We start from the raw sequence: 15,259 nt of genomic DNA, 5'->3' as shown, positions 1-15,259 counted from the left end.
TTCTAAATCCAGTTTGAACATCTGGAAGTTCTCAGTTCATGTACTGTTGAAGCCTGACTTGAATTTTAAGCATTACTTTGCTGGCATGTGGGAAGAGTGCAATTGTGCGGTAGTTTGAGCATTCTTCGGCATTGCCCTTCTTTGGAATTGGAATGAAAACTGACCTTTTCCAGTCCTGTGGCCAGACTGGAACTGCTGAGTTCCAAAACTGCTCAGTTTCCCAAATTTGCTGGCATATTGAGTGCAGCACTTTAATAGCATCATTTTTTAGGACTTGAAATGGTTCAGCTGGAATTCCATTACCTCCACTAGCTTTGTTTGTAGTGATGCTTCCTAAGGCCCACTTGACTTCACATTCCAGGATGTCTGGCTCTAGGTGAGTGATCACACCATCGTGGTTACCTGGGTCATTAAGATCTCTTTTATATGGTTTTTCTGTGTATTTTTGCCACCTCTTCTTAATATCTTCTGCTTCTGTTAGGTCCATATCGTTTCTGTCCTTTATTGTGTCCATCTTTGCATGAAATGTTCCTTTTATCTCTAATTTTCTTGAAGAGATCCCTAGTCTTTCCCATTCTGTTGTTTTCTTCTATTTCTTTGCATTGATCGGTGAAGAAGGCTTTTTTATCTCTCCTTGCTATTTTTTGAAACTCTGGATATATCTTTCCTTTTCTCCTTTGCCTTTCACTTTTCTTCTTTTCTCAGGTATTTGTAAGGCCTCCTCAGATAACCATTTTGCCTGTTTGCATTTCTTTTTCTTGGGGATTATAGAAAAAGCAAGAGAGTTCACGAAAAACATCTACTTCTGCTTTATTGACTACACCAAAGACTTTGACTGTGTGGATCACAACAAACTATGGAAAATTCTGAAAGAGATGGGAATACCAGCCTCCTCAGAAATCTGTATGCTGGTCAAGAAGCAACAGTTAGAATCGGACATGCAACAATGCACTGGTTCAAAATTGGGAAAGGAGTACGTCAAGGCTGTATATTGTCACCCTGTTTATTTAACTTATATGCAGAGAACATCACGAGAAATGCTGGGTTGGGTGAAGCCCAAGCTGGAATTATGATTGCAGGGAGAAATCTCTATAACCTCAGATATGCAGATGACACCACTCTTATGGCAGAAAGTGAAAAGGAACTAAAGAGCCTCTTGATGAAAGTGAAAGAGGAGAATGAAGAAGTTGGCTTAAAGCTTAACATTCAGAAAACTAAGATCGTGGCATCCAGTCCCATCACTTCATGGCAAATAGATGGGGAAACAGTGGAAACAGTGACAAACTATTTTCTTGGGCTCCAAAATCACTGCCGATGGTGACTGCAGCCATGAAATGAAAAGACGCTTGCTCCTTGAAAGAAAAGCTGTGACCAATCTAGACAGCATATTAAAAAGCAGAGACATTCCTTTGCCAACAAAGGTCCATCTAGTCAAGGCTATGGTTTTTCCAGTGGTCATGTATGGATGTGAGAGTTGAACCATAAAGAAAGCTGAGCGCCGAAGAATTGATGGTTTTGAACTGTGGTGTTGGAGAAGACTCTTGAGAGTCCCTTGGACTGCAAGGAGATCCAACCAGTCCATCCTAAAGGAGATCAGTCCTGAATATTCATTGGAAGGACTAATGCTGAAGCTAAAGCTCCAATACTTTGGCCACCTGATGGGAAGAACTGACTCACTGGAAAAGACCCTGAAGCTGGGAAAGACTGAAGGTAGGAGGAGAAGGGGATGACAGAGGATGAGATGGTTGGATGGCATCACGCACTCGATGGACATGAGTTTGAGCAAGTTCTGGGAGCTGGTAATGGACAGGGAAGCCTGGTGTGCTGCAGTCCACAGGGTCACAAAGAGTTGGACACGACTGAGGAACTGAACTGAACTGAACTTCTTGGGGATGGTCTTGATCACTGCCTCGTGTTATGAACCTCCACCCATAGTTCTTCAGGTACTCTATCAGATTTTATCCCTTGAATCTATTTGTCACTTCCACTGTATAATTGTGAGGGATTTGATTTAGGTCATACCTGAATGGTCTAGTGGTGTTCACTACTTTCTTCCGTTTAAGTCTGAATTTTACAATAAGGAGTTCATTATCTGAGGCACAGTCAGCTCCTAGCCTTGTTTTTGCTGACTGTATAGAGCTTCTCCATCTTTGGTTGCAAATCAGTCTGATTTCGGTATTGACCATTTGGTGATGTCTATGTGTAGACTCGTCTTCTTGTGTTGTTGGAAAAGGGTGTTTGCTATGACCAGTGCGTTCTCTTTGCAAAACTCTGTTAGCCTTTGCCTTGCTTCATTTTGTACCCCAAGGCCAAATTTGCCTGTTACTCCACGTATCTCTTGACTTCCTATTTTTGCATTCGAGTCCCCTATGATGAAAACAATATCACTTTTTGGTCTTAGTTCTAGAAGGTCTTGTAGGTCTTCATAGAACTGTTCAACTTCAGCTTCTTTACCATTGCTTTTGGGGCATATACTTGGATTACTGTGATGTTGAACGGTTTGCCTTGGAAACAAAGAGATCATTCTGTCATTTTTGAGATTGTACCCAAGTACTTCATTTTGGACTCTTTTGTTGACTATGAGGGCTACTCCATTTCTTCTAAGGGATTTTTGCCCACAGTAGTAGCTATAATAATGGTCATTTGAATTAAATTTTCCCATTCCAGTCCATTTTAGTTTACTGATTCATAAAATGTCATTGTTCACTCTTGCTATCTCCTGTTTGACCACTTCCAATTTACCTTGATTCATGGACCTGACATTCCAGGATCCTGTGCAATACTGCTCTCTACAGCATCACCATTTCCATCACCAGTCACATCCACAGCTGGGCGTTGTTTCCATTTTGTTCTGTGTCTTCATTCTTTCTGGAGTTATTTCTCCACTCTTCTCCAGTAGCATTTTGGGCACCTGCCGACCTGGGGAGTTCATCTTTCTGTATCATATCTTTTTATCTTTTCATACTGTTTATGGGGTTCTCGGCAAGAACACTGAAGTGGTTTGCCAGTCCCTTCTCTAGTGGACCATGTTTTGTCAGAACTCTCCACCATGACCCGTTCATCTTGGGTGGCCCTACACAGCATGGCTCATAGTTTCATTGAGTTAGAGAAGGCTAATGTGCTGTCTAGGTTTGTCATAGTTTCTCTTCCAAGGAGCAGATGCCTTTCTAGGAATCATTCAAGATCAAGGAATGGAAACTCACACGAGTCAGTTTAAAGGAAACGGGAGGTTTGTCAGGCCCACAGAGCCGTGTGCTGTCTGTTGCAGGGCCATCAAGTCCACCCAGGGCCCAGGCCGGACACCCTTCTCCACCCTGCTGATGCCTGAAGGACTGGAACCAAAGGGGAGTTTGCAGTCCCAAAAGAAGGAAGGCCTATGCCCAAAACACATTTGAAGACCTAACAGCTGAAAACTTAACAAATTTGGCCAAGACACAAACCTACAGATTTAGGAAGCCTAATGAATTCAAAATAGGATAAATCCAATGAATCCACCCCAGGCATGTAATCAAACTGCTGAAGAGAACACGCTGTAACAGCCAGCAGAGCCAGCAGCTTCGCCCCTGCAGGGATGTGGTGGGGTGGCTGTGGCCATCCTCTCCCATCTGGGGGCCAGGAGGAGGCCCCACAGCATGGTTAAGGTGCTGCATGGAATCAGCAGTCTCCCGGGAGTTCCACATAATGTCTTTCAAGGATGAAGGTAAGATAGAGACAGCTGTCAGTGAAGGGAGACTTGGAGAGTTCACTTGCAGTGCAGTCAGGGAGGCTGTGCTAGGAGGGAGCACGGGGCAGAGGACGCGGGGCGACGTGATGGCCGCCTCTTCAGCTCCTTGAAATACGTCTGGAAGGTGAGCAAAAGCCATGACCGTCTGACAGGTCTCCAGCGTGCGTCCGCAGCACTGCCACAGGGTGGCCTGGGGGCGGGCAGAGAGCCCTGTGTGCTGGTCGGCTTTCTGACTCAGATGCGGAAGAGGTCCTGGGCGCCAGGTGCAGGGTGGAAACATCGGGACGCGCTTTGTAATCCTTTGAGCCACCTCTAAAAAAGTTGCATGAGGGACATAAATCATAATAGATAAATTAAAAGGAAATAGAGAGTGGGGAAGAAGGCAGGAAATATAAGGAGTGAGAATCAAAGGGAACAAATAGTAAATGATTGTGAACTTAAATTCAGACAGATCCGTCATTGCAGTGAATGTCAGTGGTGTAAACATGCTGGTGACAAGACAGAGACCGTAAGTCTGGATTTTCAAAATGAACCAGCTGTACAGGGTATATGAGAAACTCCCTTTAAAGCAGTGACATTGGCAGGTTGAAAGTGAAAATATGGAAAAAGAGATGCCAACAAAACATAAGTCAGAAGAAAGCTAAAGTGGCTGCGCTCATGCGGACAAAGCAGACTTCGAGTCAGGAAGCACTGACCTTGAATGCGTCTGTGCCAGATAGCAGAGCTTGTACACGAAGCAGGCAGACAGAACTGAAAGGACAAGTGCTAGGGTTGGAGATTTCAACATGCCTCTTTTGGTAATATACAGACTAGTGGACAGAAAGCCAGCAAGAATCTGGAACTAAATAGCACCACCAGCCAACTGGACTGAATTGACATTCACTGCACCCTCAGTAGCAAAATCCACATTCCTTTCAGGTGCACTGGGATTATTCACCAGAGGAGGTCACGTCCTGGCTCACAAAACGGACCTTAGCAAACTGATCAGAGGTGCAGAGTAAGTTATCTGCCCACAATTAGTTACGTTTGAAATCAGTAGCAGAAAAGTCTCCAAACATTTAGAGATCACTGTACTTTTTTTCCCTTGCCACGCTGTGTGGCATGTAGACTTAGTTCCCTGATCAAGGCAGATCGAATGTGCCCCTACGTTGGGCACACAGAGTCTTAACCACTGGAATGTCGGGGACATCCCAAGAAATTAACGCACTTTCAAATCGTCCATGGGTCAGAGAGGAAGTCTCCAGGGAACTTAGAAAACGTTGTAAACTGAAATGAGAACGCAGCATATTTGAACGGCATTTGAGATGCAGCTAAAGCAAGGTTTAGAGGATTAAATGCTTATTTTAGAAGAAGAAAGATCTCAATTCAACCTCAGCTTCCATGTTAAGAAATGAGAAAAAAAAGAAGCATGTGTGCGGTGTATGTGTGTGCTGTCATGTCCAGTTCTTACAGCCACAGACTGCCAGGCTCTGTCCATGGGATTTTCCCAGCAAGAACACTGGAGTGGATTGCCACGCCCTCCTCCAGGGGGTCTTCCTGACCCAGGAATCAAACCTGCATCTCCTGTGACTTCCTGCATTGCAGATTCTTTACTACTGAGCCCGTGGGGAATCCCAGAAAAAACAAGAGCAAAAAACAAAACCCTAAATGGAGCAGAAGAAAAGAAATGATAAAATAAGAACAGAAGCCACTGACATGATTGTTTCTGAAAACAATAGGGGAAATTAATGAAACCAGAAGCCGATTCCCTGAAAAGAGAAGTAAAATTGAGAAACCTCTAGTAAAACTAACAAAAGTAAAAAGAGAAAAGATACAGATTATCAATATAAGGAGTAAAAGAGGAAATAACTATAAACCCAGCAGAAATTAAGAGGGTAATAAGGAACCATCAGAAAAATCTCTGCATACGTAAATTTAACAGTTTAGGTTAAATGAATTAGTTCCTTGGAAAGCACAAAATATCACAATTGACCCAAGATGGGTAATGCAATAAGGCAAGAAAAATGAATAAAAGTCATTTAAATTGGAGAAGAAAATAAAACTATTTGCATACAGCATGATTGTCTATGTAAAAAAGCCCAAGAGCTCTGGCAAAAGGTTGAATCAATAAATTTAGCAAGCTCAACACACAAAAAAATCAGTCATAGTTTGTATACTAGCAGTGTACAACTGGAACACAAAATTGATACAGTTTTATCATTTACAGTAGCTCCAAAAACAGTGAAATACTTAGCTATGGACTTAAGGAAACGTGTACATGCTGGAAACTACAAAATGCTGATGAATGAACCCAAAGACCAGCAGCGTAAATGGAGAGACACTGTATTCATGGATGGGAAGACAGCATACCAGAAGTATAGATTCATTTAATGCAACTTCAGTCAAACTCCCAGCAGAGTTTTTATCCATAAATAAGCTGATTATAGAATGTACATGGAGTAGCAGAATCCCTAGAATAGCTACAGTGATTTTGAAAAAAGAACAGTCAGATCAGTAGAGTCCAACAGCGCTGTGCTAAGAGTTACTATAAAACTGTGGTAATCGAGACCGGGGGCTTGGTGACGGAAGAGGCACAGAGGTCAGTGCCACAGAGCAGGGTCCAGAAATGCACCCCCACAAACACGGCCCCTTGGTGTTTGGCAGGGATCAGAAGCATTCAGTGGAGAAAGGATAGTCTTTTCACCTAAAGCTGTTAGAAAAACCGGTCATCCAAATGCCTCCTTCTGCCAGAGTTGACTGCCACAAGATACAGTCCATTGATGAAGGAGAATCAGTAAAGTTGACTTCATCAAAATTTAGAACTTCTGTTCTGTGAAAGACACTGTTGAGAGAAAGGAAAGACAACTGCAGACTAATCAAGAAAGGACTAGTGCCTGGAAGGGATGAGGAACCCTCACAGCTCACAGTGAGAGAGCTGGTCATGACTGGGCACAGGACTCAGACCGGCCACGGGGGAGGACCCGAGCAGGACGGAGGAGCACCAGCAGCAAGTGGAGAACACGGATTCAGACTTGGCTGTAGGAGCGTCTGTTAGCTCCTCGCCACGTGCCGGCGAGGATGGAGGGGCTGCCGGTGGGGCAGCCGTTCCGAGGACATCTTGGTGGCGTTCCTACTGCGGACCCGGCGCTGCTGCTCCTGAGCATCCTCCCAAGAGAAACGGGAACTGGAGCTCATACAGACACCTGCCCAGGAAGGGTTTCGCAGCCTGACCCATAATTGCCCCAAACTGCAGGCCACCCAGGTGTCCTGCAGCAGGTGACGAGATGGACTAGTGCATCCACATAGGAGTCCATCTCAACGAGGAGAAAGACAGGGTGGATGGCAGAGCCGGGCTCCGGACATCACCTGGAGTTCCTGTGGACACATCGCTAGTGTGCGGAGGACTGACCGGCAGGCCAGGGGCCGCGGTGGGAGCTGTGCCTCGTCACGTGTCCTCTGTTGGGGTTAAAACCCGTCAGGCTGCACGCCAGAGCCAGTCAGCTTTACTGTGAGACAGTGCAAAAATAAAACGAGAACGAAGAAAAGGCGTGCTGAAAGCAGAGGATCCCAGCTGTCACGGAGGCAGGGCAACCGCGGCAGGGCCCCTGAGGACCTGGTCTCTCGGGTCTGACCTCTGGAAGCTCTCCTGGTTTCGAGCTGCAGTGGTTTTCTGACTCTGGCACTGGTGGCCAGGGACATCTGCACCAAACGAGGCTGGAGAATCGCTGGGGTGGAGCTGCCCTCTTCCCTGCACCGGCCCCAGGACCCCAGGGGCCGCTGTGAGGGGAGGGACAAGTCACCTCTCAGCGCGTCCTTGGATGGGGCAGGGGCCCGGGCAGGGGCCAGACAGTCAGCAGGGCCACTCTGTGGTGGGGAGGGCTCTGGATCCTTGCTGGGTGTCTGCTTCCTGGGGGCCTGCAGGGAGCTCGGCAAGCTTCTCAGGACTTTGTCTGACCCGCTCCGGGGCCTTGTGGGGTGTGCGGGTGCTGGGCTCTGCGGGGCAGCGTGGGCACAGGCGTGGCAGGGAGGCCTCGCCGAGGTGGAAGTGGCTGGCAGGTGTCGTCTGCCTTCTGCATCGGGGAGGCCGGAGCCAGGTACCCAGTGGCAGTCAGGGCTGTGTTCCCTTGTCCACAGAGGGGTGGCCTTTTTCCTGGTGGCCTGCCCATTTGTTGTGGGCTGTGTTCCTGTCTTGCAGCCTGACCCCATCCCGACCAGGGGCACAGATGAACTCACAGGCGAGGGGGGTGGAGAGCCCCGTTCCTGCTCGAGGAGTGGGGATGGGCAGGGCAGCAGGGCTGTTCTGAGGTCCCCTAGGCCATGTCCTTTCTTTCGGCCATGAGACCTGGAGAGCCTGCTGTCCTAACAGCAGGTCTGGCCAGGTGCCGGGAGGGGGGGCCCTGGGGCTGTCACCCAGGGGTGCCTAGTGAGCTCAGGAAATCAGGGCAGGGTGCTCAGGGCCAGCCTGGGGTCCTGGCCTGCGATTAAGTGGGATGGTGTCGGGGAAAGCTGTCTGTTCTGAAGCCCAGTAAAGACAGTGAGAAGGCGGTGGGGTGCTGGTGGAAGTCTGTGTGCAGCCTTGCCGTCTGGCTGGGGCAGGGTTGGCGCCTCGGCTGTAGAAGGGGCTGCCCTGGTCATCACTCACTGACCCAGGCAGCATGCGGTTCCCCCCTCCCTGCCATGGGCTCCGAGCAGCCCTTGGCCAGCCCGCCTGCAGGTACAGGGCCCCCTGCTGGGAAGACTGGAGCCCACCCTGAGGCGGGAGGGGAGAGTGGGACTTGGCGGCTGCCGGGGCTGATGTCTGAAGGACGGCCGAACAACAGTGTTACGTGGACTAGGATATGTGCTGGGCTGGGGTCCACATCTCCCGACACCCTGACCCACTCCCACCTGAGGACTGCCCACCCTACCCCCACCTGCTGGGCAAGTTTCTGAGGTACACAGAGACCGAGTGGGTGTGCAGAGGCCCCCTCACCCAACCTGGCCCAGGGCGCAGGTTTGGCCCCTACTGGGGGCAGCAGGAAGCCTCCCATGGAGAAAGTGAAAGTGTTGGTCGCTCAGTCCTGTTGGACACTTTGTGGCCCATGGACTGTAGTCTGCCAGGCTCCCCTGTCCATGAGATGCTCCAGGTGAGAGTACAGGAGTGGGGTGCTGACCTCTTCTCCAGGGGATCTTCCCGACCCTGGGACCGTACCCAGCTCTCCCGCACTGCAGGCAGATTCTTCACCATCTGAGCCACCAGGGCAGCCCCGGATCCTGACAAGTCAAGGCAGGGTCTCCGGGGAAGGACGGCAAAGCTGTCTGTCACCGTTAACCTAGGGGGAGGTCCCGTGCAGAGGGAAGCGTCAGCACAGCCGGCTGTCCCGTCACCACGCGCTTGTCCCCACAGACAGTACTACTGGTACGACGAGCGGGGCAAGAAGGTGAAGTGCACGGCCCCCCAGTACGTGGACTTCGTCATGAGCTCCGTGCAGAAGCTGGTCACTGACGAGGACGTGTTCCCCACGAAATACGGTGCGTGTCCCCGCCCTGCCCCGCCCACGACCCCGCCCACTCCAGGCCAGGCCGGAGGAGCCAGGGTGGAGCCCAGACCCGCCCTGAGCCACCACGGCAGCACCTGGCCAACGGGAGGTACCATTGCCCAGGCCCCTCCTCTGCGGCCAGGGCACCGAGAGCCCTGGGCGCTGGGCCGGCTTCAGCTGGGTCGCGGGCCCCTGGTCCCAGAGGCGCCCAGTCCAGCGGGGAGAGCACCCACCGTCAGGACCCCGCGTGGCGCCCACTCACTCGGGCGCTGCAGGCGGGCACGCAGGGCGGCCTGTGGCAGGGGGAGGGGGGCAGACCCCCGGTCCGGGCCTGGGGACGGTGCCACGGCCTTCCTCCCCCGGGGCCGGGGTGGTGACCCGGCCGTCCCGCAGGCCGCGAGTTCCCCAGCTCCTTCGAGGCCCTGGTGAAGAAGATCTGCAAGTACCTGTTCCACGTGCTGGCGCACATCTACTCGGCGCACTTCAAGGAGACCCTGGCGCTCGAGCTGCACGGACACTTGAACACGCTTTACGTGCACTTCATCCTCTTCGCCCGCGAGTTCAACCTGCTCGACCCCAAAGAGACGGCGGTCATGGACGACCTGACGGAGGCGCTGTGCGGCGGGGGCGGTGGGGACGGGCCGGGCGGGGCGGCGGGCGCACAGAACCACGTCAAGGAGAGGTGAGCCCGGCGGCGCCCGCACCGAGGGAGCGGCGGCGCGCCGCGCGCGTCCGTGTCTGTGCGCGCACGGATTGTGCGCACCTTGGACTCCGCTCGTCCGTGGCAGACACTTCCGGGGCCGCCCGCCCGAGTCTCCCTCTAGGGTCTTCCGCGTCCGCCCCACCCCCGGCTGGGCCTTGGCCTCCGGGGAGACACGCAGCGGGGCGGGGGGGGCCCTTCCCCGAGGCGGGGGCCGCAGGCTTCGCTTCCGCCGCCCTTGGTCTTGGCTCCGGTTGGAGTGGCTTTTAGAGACCCTAGCCTGGCTTTCTCCTCTCTCCGCCCGATCTGGACTCACTCTGGCTCAGGGCCGGCTGGAGGGCCAGGGAGGCCGCGTGTCTGGAGCTCCGCGAGCTGCAGTGTCTCCCTCCACTGCCTTCACTGCCCAGGAGGGGCCCCGGGCCAGCAAGGGTCCGGGCTGCGGTGCCCGGGGGGGCGGCCTGTGTGGAGCCGCGGCCGGGGGTTAGGAGAGCCTGGCGTCCCTGTGCGGGTGTAATAAAGAGACTTCTCTCAGGTCAGCTCCTGTGTGTGTCCTCAGCGTCTCGGTGCAGAGGGCGGCCTGGCCATGTGCCCTGTTCCTCACATGGCCCAGGGCAGCGCCCTCCCTTGCAGGCCAGCCCAGGGAGCCCTCACTGACCACAGCTGTGCTGGCCGAGAGCAGGTGCTGCCTTCCTGCCAGGGCCCACCCCAGACTCCTCTGCCGCATGCGTCCACGGTTGCTGGGAGCTGGGGGCAGGGCTGTGTTCCGTGGGTCAGGTCCCCAGGGGTTCCGGACCCTCAGTCTCCCTGTGGTGTGCCCTCTCCACCCGGGCAGCAGGGACCCTGGAGTGGGGGCCACAGTCGGCCAGAGGTGAGCGTCCTGGCCAGCTGGTACAGAGGCTTTGCTGCGGGGGCCACCTCTGGAACGGGCAGCATCACTTGGGTGGGTGTAGGATAGCTGGGGGGGTGGTAGGGTGGGGGGTGGTATGAACAGCCCTGGAGCTGGTCCAGCCCCCTGTGGGCAGAGACGCGGGTTTCCCGCAGGGCCCTGCACCGTCCCCGCGTGTTGACTCCTGTCATGCGCCCCTGCCCCCTGCCAGCCCGTGCCCTGCTGGATCCTGAATTTCCTGCCCTCCTGATGCTCAGCTGACCTCAAACTCAGTCGTGGCCAGCAGACCCTTCCTCTGCTGCCCTGGCATGTCACCAGCCCCCAGGCCTGGCGGGGCCAGCTGCTCCCTCCACCTCCCAGAAGGACAGGCTCCTAGCTGACCACCCTACGCCCGCATGCCAGCTGCAAGAGCTCTGCCTCTGGGAGGCCACAGCCCCTCCCAGGCCACCCACCCTGCCCATCCTGCTCACCTCCCGTCTGCCTCCCGGCTCACTGTGAGCCCTTGGCCCACAGGCCGCATGGGCTGTCCCCCTCCTCTTTGGGTATGGATCTCTGAAGTAGAGGCCTTCAGACGCAGGGGAACTAGACCACGGCTGACCTGGCACCCAGGGAGGACCCTCTGGGGGAAGCCGGAGGGAGGGTGGAAGGGAGCCGGCCTGCTGGGTCCCCAAATGTCCGTGCAGCAGGCTTGTGAGCAAGCAGCTTGGATGTTTAGCTGAGGAGACTCCAGCCAAAGTGTCAAAGGTGCAGCCTGCTTTCTCTGTTGCTTATAGTAAAATACACGTTGAGAGACTGAGAAAGAGCTAGTGACAAAAGGGACCAAAACACTCGATGGTCTAAGAAGTTCTCAGCCCAGCCCGACGAAAAAGACACTAGAATGAGGAGATTGCCGGTCGGGAAATGCCCCCTGGAGAAAAAGCCAAGGGTTGCTGGGCAGCCTTTCGCTGATAACTCGGAACATGAACGAGGGCAGAGATTCCATCAGAGAGTCTTGGAACAGACCTCAGTCGTCCCGGCAGAGCCGGAAACAGGAAGGATCTCGGGAGGATCTGAAGGAGCCTCTTGCCTTAGGGAGAGAACCCCCACGACGTACCACGATACCTCCATGGTTCTTGAGAACTTCATTCCGTCACAAACGCTGCCAGCGAGGACTGAAGGGGGCAGAGGGTCGAGTGGGAGGCTGTTGGACTCACAGCTGTCTGGGCAGGACACAGGCTGATGGAACCTCGGCTGAGGACGCTGGCTCCTTCTCTCTAAAATGAAGGGCTGAAGGGGGCAGAGTCCTGGGCGTGGAGCCCTCAGCCGCAGAGGGCAACTCCCAGGCCTTGCTGGGCACCTCCCTCAAGGGGTGTGCCCCATTGGACTTCGAAATCCGCCTCCTTCATTTTCTCCCTTTTTGTATGGAAACACCCGTACCTGGCCTCTTGTACCTGTTCTACTGTTGTGTTTTGGAAGTAGATGACTTCTCGTCTCAGACGCCCAACATGGAAAGGGGCAGTTCCCCAGTATGTGCCGGGACAGTTCACATTCTGCGTCTGGCTTTTACCTGGTTCAGGTGGTTGAGGTGAGATTTGGGGTTTGACTTGACCTTGCAGTAGGTTGAGACTTCAGGAAAGCTCAGGAGACTGGTGTGTTTTACACACGAGATGGATGTGGAACTTGCTAGGGAGCAGTCTGCAGTGAGTGGGCAGAGTAACACACCCTCCCCCCAAAAAGGGTCCACCCCCACGTGCCTGGAACCTTACGGCCTGCTACCTTCCCCAGCGGAGGGGGACAGCTGCAGGTAGAGTGAAGCTTGCTCACCGGCTGAACTTCAGGGGGGAGCCTGGGCCGAGTGTGGTCACGGGGCTCCTTCAGACGGAGGGGGGAGAACCAGGGCAACGCAGCGTAAGGAGGGCTGGCCTGTGCTCCTGGCTCCAGGGAGGCAGGGGAGCCTCCGGAAGCTGACCACGGGGATGTCCCTGGTGGCTCAGTGGTTAAGAATCGGCTTTCAGCGCAGGGTAGTTCAATCCCTGGTCGGCCCCGTGCCTGTGTGCCCCAGTGACAGAGCCCGGGGGCACCCAAGAGTGAATCAAATGCTAAAAGAAAAAGCTAAGGAAGGAAGCGGATCTTCCCCCAGGGCCTGCAGAAGTGAGGCCATTTCAGTGAAACCCCGTTCATGAACTCCGTAACTTAAGAAGGCACGTTTGTATGGTTTAAGCCCCTAGGTTTTGAGAACACATTATACCAGCACCATGTGTAAGGCGGGCCATGGAAGTCTTACAGGGTCATTGAGGGCCCGAGAGGGTCCACACAGGCACTGCACCCAGGGCCTGACCCCACGGACAAGCGTGACCGCAGCATAGACTCCGCAGTCCCACCTGCGCCCTGGGGCCAGCACTTGCCTCCCCGCCTTGGCGGGGGACTGTGTCCGCGGCCCCCGCCTACGCTGACACCCCGGCTTTGACGTCCACACTGCTTCTCCTCCCAGCCCTGGCCACCGTCTCTGCGCCCTGCCACCTCGACCCCTGCCAAGCCACACAGGGAGACTGGGCTGCTGGGCGGTGGGGGCGGGCCCAGGAGGGAGGAGCTGTGGACTGGACCTGGTGGCCTAGGGTGAGGAAGGAGTGGGCGCGGAGCCGCGGGGGGCGGGGTGGGGGCGGGGTGGGGACCGGGTGGGGCGGGTGGAGGGCCAGGCCCCTCCTGCGGCAAGCGAGCTCTCCGCTCTGCAGAGAAGCCGGCGGGTGGAAGCGCCTCTCCCAGCTCAGGCACCCCTGTCAGCTGAGCGCGTGGACAGGCCAGGGTGGGCTCCGGGCAGGGCGGAGGGAGGGCTGGGTGGGGGCTCCACCCACGGCTGGGTGCCCTGCCCACCGACTCTGCCCCCGGGGCCCCCCGCCCAGGGTTACCCTGGGGGGGCTGCACCCACACCGGTTGGTGGGTCACCAGGCCTGCGACGTCATCCTCTGATCCTTTTTGTTTTCTGCAAGGGCCCATTGAAGTCTCTACTTCACAGACATGGTGCTCAGTGTAAAGCGCTCAGAAGGCATCTGTCTGGCACACACTGACGTAGTTATAGGAGGAAACAGTAGCCCTAGCAGCTTGTGGCTTAGCTTGCTTTGGTTTCTTTTGTTTACAACCAAGAGCAAGCTTGGTGTAGAAGCGGGGCTGCGGAAGGGGTGCTCCACCTCAGGGAGCGCGCTGGTGGGCTCCCACGGGAGGCTGAGGGCGCTGCTGACGACTGTGGTGTCCTCTGGGGATGCCAGTCATGCCCACTGAGGCCGACTCGTCAGACTGCAGACTGTAAGAGGGCCGGGGGGAGAGCCGGGAAGGTCTGTGGCGAGTCAGCTGCTTTCAGTGAAGCACGTGCAGAACCGTGGGGTCAAGAAAACCTCTCTGGCGGCCGGTCAAGAGCCTGACGGCCACGCGCCTTGCCAGGATGTAGCAACCAGACCCCCCCTCCCCCCGGTTCTTAAGCTGAAGTGAACGGGACACCACGCGGGGCTGGGGCCCAGGGCACCCTCTGGGCGCCAATCTCCTCGGCGGTGGGCGGTTTCCAGCGTCGCCTCATGAGTCCGGGGCCCGCCCTGCTGCAGCAGAGCCCCCAAGCTCAGAGCTATGCCCGGGAAGCCCGCTGTGCTCCCCGCATGATGGCCGGGAGGGGAGTGCGTGAACCGTCGGCCCGACCTGCCCGCCCTAGGGCCAGACGGCAGCATCTAGGAACAGCCGGTTGGGTGGCTGGAAGCCGGGGATGTTGCCTCCCCCACCACGGGCGAGACGGCCGCCCAGCCCCCACACCGGGGGCGCTGCGCTGGTGCGGACGGCTGGGTGCAGAGAGTCCCCTCCACGCGCCGGGTGGCGGCTCCGAGGGCCTCGTGCTCCCCGCTGGGGGCCCGGTCAGGGGCTGCCCTGCGTCCCTCCTCCCGGCTGCTGCCCTCGCATCGTGCGGCTGGGCGGCCCGGGGCCCTCAGGAGGCTGGGCCTGTCCCCGGCATTGCAGCAAGGGCGGTGGGGCGGGGGGGGCGTGGGCTGCCCGTCAGGGGGTTGTGGTGCCTCCGCCCCTGGCGGGGACCACGCTGCCCTGCCGGCCCGCCGGCCCAGGGCTGCCCACCACCTTAGCCCGTCACTCCCGGGCTGGGCCACATGCCCCTCTGCCTCTTCCCGCAGAAGGGAGTGGCGAAAAGGAAGGTCATCGTCCCAGAAGGGCTCAGGTGTGATCTCAGGGTGTGGTCTCAGGGAGGCAGCAGAGGCACAGTGGCCGGGCGGGGGCGCGCCCGCCCGGCGCCCGTCCCCAGCAGAATGCCCTCCTGGCGTCCGCGCCCCACCTGGCCCAGCCCCCGCGACGCCCACTCAGGTCCGCGGCCCAGGTCCTCGCTGGCCAGGCAGACGTCGCGCCATCACACCTGCTGGCTCGGTCCCAGGCCGCCCCACGTCCCCGCCCGCCCGCCCACCCGCCCTCACGGAGACTGGCGTGGG

The 15,259-nt window shown here is 55.9% G+C and overlaps 1 protein-coding gene across 6 annotated transcripts in view; it reads left to right on the top strand.

The window, feature by feature from the left end:
- MOB2 (MOB kinase activator 2) overlaps nucleotides 1–10,458 on the top strand; it is a 52,478-nt gene extending 42,020 nt beyond the window's left edge. For all 6 annotated transcript variants that reach the window (XM_043451961.1, XM_043451959.1, XM_043451960.1 and 3 more), the window contains 2 exons: nucleotides 9,090–9,214; nucleotides 9,616–10,458. In XM_043451961.1, the coding sequence (XP_043307896.1) occupies nucleotides 9,090–9,214; nucleotides 9,616–9,908 (418 nt within the window). In that variant the 3' untranslated portion in view covers nucleotides 9,909–10,458. The remainder of the gene's footprint in view (nucleotides 1–9,089; nucleotides 9,215–9,615) is intronic.
- Nucleotides 10,459–15,259: the final 4,801 nt, after the last annotated feature.

Source organism: Cervus canadensis, chromosome 29, assembly GCF_019320065.1.
Source record: "Cervus canadensis isolate Bull #8, Minnesota chromosome 29, ASM1932006v1, whole genome shotgun sequence".
NCBI lineage: Eukaryota > Metazoa > Chordata > Mammalia > Artiodactyla > Cervidae > Cervus > Cervus canadensis.
Note: the sequence above shows the minus strand (reverse complement) of the source record. Positions and strands in the feature narration are given on the sequence as shown.